General features: G+C 44.4%; 1 protein-coding gene across 1 annotated transcript in view; it reads left to right on the forward strand.

The window, feature by feature from the left end:
• The window catches only part of LOC101846933 (microsomal glutathione S-transferase 2), a gene marked incomplete in the record, with an annotated part of 24943 nt that extends 21384 nt beyond the window's left edge, over window positions 1-3559 (forward strand). Inside the window, 1 exon segment of the mRNA XM_013089973.2 lies at window positions 3266-3559. Within this exon segment, the coding sequence (XP_012945427.1) occupies window positions 3266-3413 (148 nt within the window).
• Between the last annotated feature and the right edge of the window lie 2333 nt (window positions 3560-5892).

A 5892-nucleotide genomic window follows, 5' to 3' on the forward strand; every position in this document is an offset into this window, starting at 1 on the left:
GAAACCGCTTGACAATTTTTGGGATTTGGGATTTTAACCCCTACCAAACTCAATTAACTTTTCAAGCAAGTTAAAATGCAATAACTTTCTTCTTTGTTACTTGCTATACACATGTTGATTCAAATGTGTACCGAATTTCATTGCGTGTTGAGGTTTGCTTTCGAAGTTATACACTTTTTCTCAAATGTTCCTTAATTTTTGTTGACTAGTTTATGTGTATGTGTTTGTGTGTGTGCGTGTATGTGTGTGTGTGTGTGTATGTGTTTGTGTGTGTGCGTGTATGTGTGTGTGTCTGCGTGTGCATGTGTGTGTCTGTGTGTGCGTGTGTGTGTCTGCATGTGCATGTGTGTATGTATGTGTGTGTCTGTGTGTGCGTGTGTGTGTCTGCATGTGCATGTGTGTATGTATGTGTGTTTCTGCGTGTGTATGTGTGTTTCTGCGTGTGTGTGTATATAGGCAGGTTTGTGCTGTATTCTCGGAGTCTTTGCAATAGACTGAAAACATGGGCCAGGTTGGGAGACTGCCTGAAGAAACTTTGTGTTTTTGTCCTCAACATATTTTGGCTTAGGAATCACTTTAGTAATGTTTGAGTTACTTTGACCCAAAAGTTGAAGTTCTTGGTTGGGGGGTGCTCTGGTCTGGTTTACTCTACTCTGTCTTTCCTATCGAGCATCTGTCATCCTTATCATCTTTTGTAACACCTGTAATCGTCGGCACTATATGACCTAATTTGTGTTGTTAGTGCTGTGAAACGCTTACAAAAACAAAACAAAAAACCCCCAAAAGGTGCTCTTGAAATTTGGTATCCCTTTCAGCCAAGTAGGCAGAGGCAGGCATTGTCCTAGCCTGTGTAGTAAATAATCTGAATGGGGCTCTCGTGGCCTAGAGGTTAAGGTGTTCACCTCTCATTCAAAGGTCTCGGGTTGGAATCCGGGTAGCGACAGAAAAATTTTCTTCTCTAAAATTGTCTCCTTTCACCTCCTTTCCTGCTGTCTAGCAGTGTTCTGTCGTCTGCTTTTGTCTTCACTTTCTGCCCCCACCCCCTCACCTCCTTAGCCCCTTCCTCTGGGCTCCTGATTCTTTCTGCAGCCTTTCCACTGCTACTCCTTGGCTCCTCCTTACTGCTGTCTTTCAGCTACAACCCTGATCTTCTGGTAGGAAAGATCAAATCCAGCCTTCTCGGACAAGGGCGAAAAATCTCGGAGGTCCCATGTGCAAGTTGTGTACGTTAAAGATCCTTTGGTGGTCTAAAATTGATAAGAGTAGGCTTCGGCTGCCACCCGGGCAAAATTCAAAATTTCTTACTAACTGAAAAATGTTTAATGTATCCCGAGTGCTCATATGACGTTTTGCAGTTGCGAACACCGTAAAACACTTACCCAAAAAAAAAAATCTGAATTGTGTCAATGTGCTGCAGAAAGCACTAGCATCTAAATGGGAAAAAAATCTGTCCAGTTTGCTTGTTCTGTGTTTTGATCGACTGCCATTGTGTCAGCGATTGAGTGATTGTGGCGTTGGTGGCCCAGTGGTTAGGCTACCGGACTCGTAATCCTGAGGTTGCGGTTTCGGAGGTTCGAGCCGTAGGCCCGACGTTGTGTCCTTAGGAAAGGCATTTTACACGAATTTTCCTCACTTCACCCAGGTGGGAATGGACCTAGCTATAGACAGTGAAAGATCTTGTGAGTTTGTTAGTGTTTGAGAGTTTAACCAGCTGCTTGCACTGTATGCTTCCCGGGAAGCTGAGAATGTTTCTGAGTGTTCTATGGTCTGCTGGGGTAATAATATAGTGTAAAGCGCATAGAGCCTGCTGTTGAGTGGGAATATGCCCTATACAAATGCTATTTATTATTTATTATTATTATTATTATTATTATTATTATTATTATTATTATGAGCCATTGTATTGATCAAGTCTGTTGAGACTACATTCCAGCTCGCAGTTTAAGGTTGAGACTACATTCCAGCTCGCAGTTTAAGGTTGAGACTACATTCCAGCTCGCAGTTTAAGGTTGAGACTACATTTCAGTTCGCAGTTTAAGGTTGAGACTACATTCCAGCTCGCAGTTTAAGGTTGAGACTACATTCCAGCTCGCAGTTTAAGGTTGAGACTACATTCCAGCTCGCAGTTTAAGGTTGAGACTACATTCCAGCTCGCAGTTTAAGGTTGAGACTACATTCCAGCTCGCAGTTTAAGGTTGAGACTACATTCCAGCTCGCAGTTTAAGGTTGAGACTACATTCCAGCTCGCAGTTTAAGGTCATCAGTTGACAAAAAGAAATTTGTTTTACCATCTATGAATTGTAAAACAATGGGTGAAAGTGCGTTTGAATGTCGCTGCCCTAAAGTCTGGAATGCTTTGCCCAGTAGTTTAACCCTATCCGTACGTCGTGTTTGACTATCGTATCCATACGACGTGGGGAACTCTGTGCCACCACTTAACCCTATCCGTACGTCGTGTTTGACTATCGTATCCATACGACGTGGGAACTCTGTGCCACCACTTAACCCTATCCGTACGTCGTGTTTGACTATCGTATCCAAACGACGTGGGGAACTCTGTGCCACCACTTAACCCTCTCCGTACGTCGTGTTTGACTATCGTATCCATACGACGTGGGGAATTCTGTGCCGCCACTTAACCCTCTCCGTACGTCGTGTTTGACTATCGTATCCATACGACATGGGGAACTCTGTGCCACTACTTACCAAAAAGGAAAATTACTCGTTAATCCGATCCATACGCTTTGCATAGCAGTCTGTCAGAGTGATTTTTTGAGAAATACTGAGTTTCGAAGAGATCTTCGTACTAGAAGTGTTCTAAAATGTGAAGAATACAACTCCTTTGGTACAAAATGACCCCAGGGCGTACGGATAGGGTTAAGAGAGGTCAAATCCTTTAATTCAAATGTCAGCTTAAGTCATTTCAGTTTTTATATGAATGAAGTAAATGTTCAGAGAGATTTTCTTTCCAAATTACTTTTATTATTAGTATATTATTGTTATTATTCTTACATTATCATTATCATTATTAGGCCTATTATTATTATTATTATTACTATTATTATTATTATTATTATTATTATTACTATTATTATTATTACTATTATTATTAGTTTTATATTATTGTTTTTTTTTCTTACTATTATCATCATTATTATTATTGTTATTATTACTATTATTATTATAATTATTATAATTATTATTGTTACAATATATTACCCATATGTCTGGCTTGTCCTCACACCAACCAACTCGTCCATGCCAGGCTACCCGGCTTTCGTCTGAGCCTCCGCTTCCTCATGGGACTGCTCCTGATCAGTGTCCTTGGCGTGGGCCACAAAGCAGTCCGTTACTATGGCGACGTGGACCTGCTCAAGCTCGTGCAAGACCACGTGCCCATGCTCAAATTCTAATCGGCCCGGCGTCGGACGTCGTTGGCATGGCGTTGGACGACCGTTGGGTGGATGACGACACACGACAGCTTAGAGTGAGACCGGAAGTCAAAGTGCAGAAATCAAGAACTTTGGTTTTGTAGATAAAATGTTTGTGTTAACTTTGTGTAGCGATTGCTGTTTCCTTCTTCTTTGTGTTCCCGGCTAGGTCTCAGGGGTAGTCCACTGTTGGTTCTGGAGCCTGCCAGGTCTCAGGGGTAGTCCACTGTTGGTTCTGGAGCCTGCCAGGTCTCAGGGGTAGTCCACTGTTGGTTCTGGAGCCTGCCAGGTCTCAGGGGTAGTCCACTGTTGGTTCTGGAGCCTGCCAGGTCTCAGGGGTAGTCCACTGTTGGTTCTGGAGCCTGCCAGGTCTCAGGGGTAGTCCACTGTTGGTTCTGGAGCCTGCCAGGTCTCAGGGGTAGTCCACTGTTGGTTCTTGAGCCTGCCAGGTCTCAGGGGTAGTCCACTGTTGGTTCTTCAACCGGCTAGGTCTCAGGGGTAGTCCACTGTTGGTTCTTGAGCCTGCCAGGTCTCAGGGGTAGTCCACTGTTGGTTCTTGAGCCTGCCAGGTCTCAGGGGTAGTCCACTGTTGGTTCTTGAGCCTGCCAGGTCTCAGGGGTAGTCCACTGTTGGTTCTTCAACCGGCTAGGTCTCAGGGGTAGTCCACTGTTGGTTCTTGAGCCTGCCAGGTCTCAGGGGTAGTCCACTGTTGGTTCTTCAACCGGCTAGGTCTCAGGGGTAGTCCACTGTTGGTTCTGGAGCCTGCTAGATCTCAGGGGTAGTCCACTGCTGGTTCTTCAACCTGCTAGGTCTCAGGGGTAGTCGACTGTTTGTTCTGGAGCCTGCTAGGTCTCAGGGGTAGTCCACTGTTGGTTCTGGAGCCTGCTAGGTCTCAGGGGTAGTCCACTGTTGGTTCTGGAGCCTGCTAGGTCTCAGGGGTAGTCGACTATCAGAAACACAGAACTTTGTACGGGATCAGAAACACAGAGCTTTGTACGGGATCAGAAAGTGTGACAAAAAGCTTTGTGCGAGATGAAACATTGTGAAAGCTTAGTATTAGATCGCAAAGTGCGATGTAAAGCTTTGTATGGGGTCAGTAAGAGCGACGATGTCACCCACCGAGGGCAGTGCTACTGACTGAAGTTGTCTTTAGGCCATTCCCAAAGGGGGATATTAACATGTTCGTATGCACAGTACAATTGTAAATGGGCTGATTTATCAATGTCATGCTCATACTGTGCTGGAACAACATAGGGGGAACTGCTGCTTTTTCTTTCCTCATCCTTACTATCGTCTTTTTCCTCTACTTCTTTTGTATGTTTGTCACTCTCTTGTGACCTGCTACCTCCGGGGTGCCTTGATAGTCGAAACAGACTTTGTGCTGTTGAGACTAGAGAGGTGAGCAGAGTAAGTCTGATTCCTCATTTGGATTTCTCTGTTGACATCCACCCCTTGGTGCCCGTATGACCTAATGCAGTAGCGAGCGCCGTACAACCTTACTAAAACTAACAAACGACGATTTCCGAAGGTGTGATATAGAGTTTTGTTGGAGACCAGAAAGTGTGAAGCTTTGTGGGAGATGAAAAGGCGGTACAAAGAGCCCTCCACTAATAGTAAGATGTATGTAATTCTGTGCCTGGACTTGGGTCTCACTGTGTGGTGTCGTGAGCTATCTGACCTGATGGGGTCGTGTGCCGTCTGGCCTGATACGGTCGTGTTGTTAAGCAGAGCAGAGGCGGGTGGGGGTGCAGGGAATTGTGAGGGTGCTGAAAATAAACTTCAACCATTCCGACTTTACAAACTCTACAAAATAAACCAGTCTGTGTGCTGTGAACTAATTTAAAAACAAATCAATTGGATCCCACTCGCTCGTATGACCTTACGCTGTTGCGAGTGCCGTAAAGCTCTTTCCCAACTGAAAACTGAACTCGAATCCCAAGCCGAGTCCCACCTGGTACTGTGTTCAGTTTCCGACTTTTGGTAGATTTTGTTGCAGCTCTGAAGGCTGTTGGAAAAATCGTCCTTTTGAGCGGGAAATCATGATGGTTACTGCCCGTGATTTGTGAGTGGAATTCCGTACTTTCCAAATGATCTACAGTGTAGCAGGCACGTACTCAAAGCGAAATGGATGGGACATGGCGATCTTTTCTTAGGTCGCGAAACGTCAGTTCATGTAGATCTAGTTGTTTTGTCAGCCCCTCATGACTACTGTGACCCCCGGTGGGCCCTCGTGTGGTGTGGGTGGTGGGTCATGGTTGTGTTTTGTTATCTATTCCAGATGTGAATTCCCCTCAGGGTTCAAAGCGGGATTTTCCTCATGAACTGCCATAGTACTGTTTTAAAAATATTTTTTTAGTATTCTATTCTTTATATATAGAGTATATATGTAGATGTTTGTTATTTTATTTTTTATATAGTGTATGTATTTCGTTTCAACGTGTATTTGTCTGTGGTGGGCAGT

Source organism: Aplysia californica, unplaced genomic scaffold, assembly GCF_000002075.1.
Source record: "Aplysia californica isolate F4 #8 unplaced genomic scaffold, AplCal3.0 scaffold01094, whole genome shotgun sequence".
Taxonomy (NCBI): domain Eukaryota; kingdom Metazoa; phylum Mollusca; class Gastropoda; order Aplysiida; family Aplysiidae; genus Aplysia; species Aplysia californica.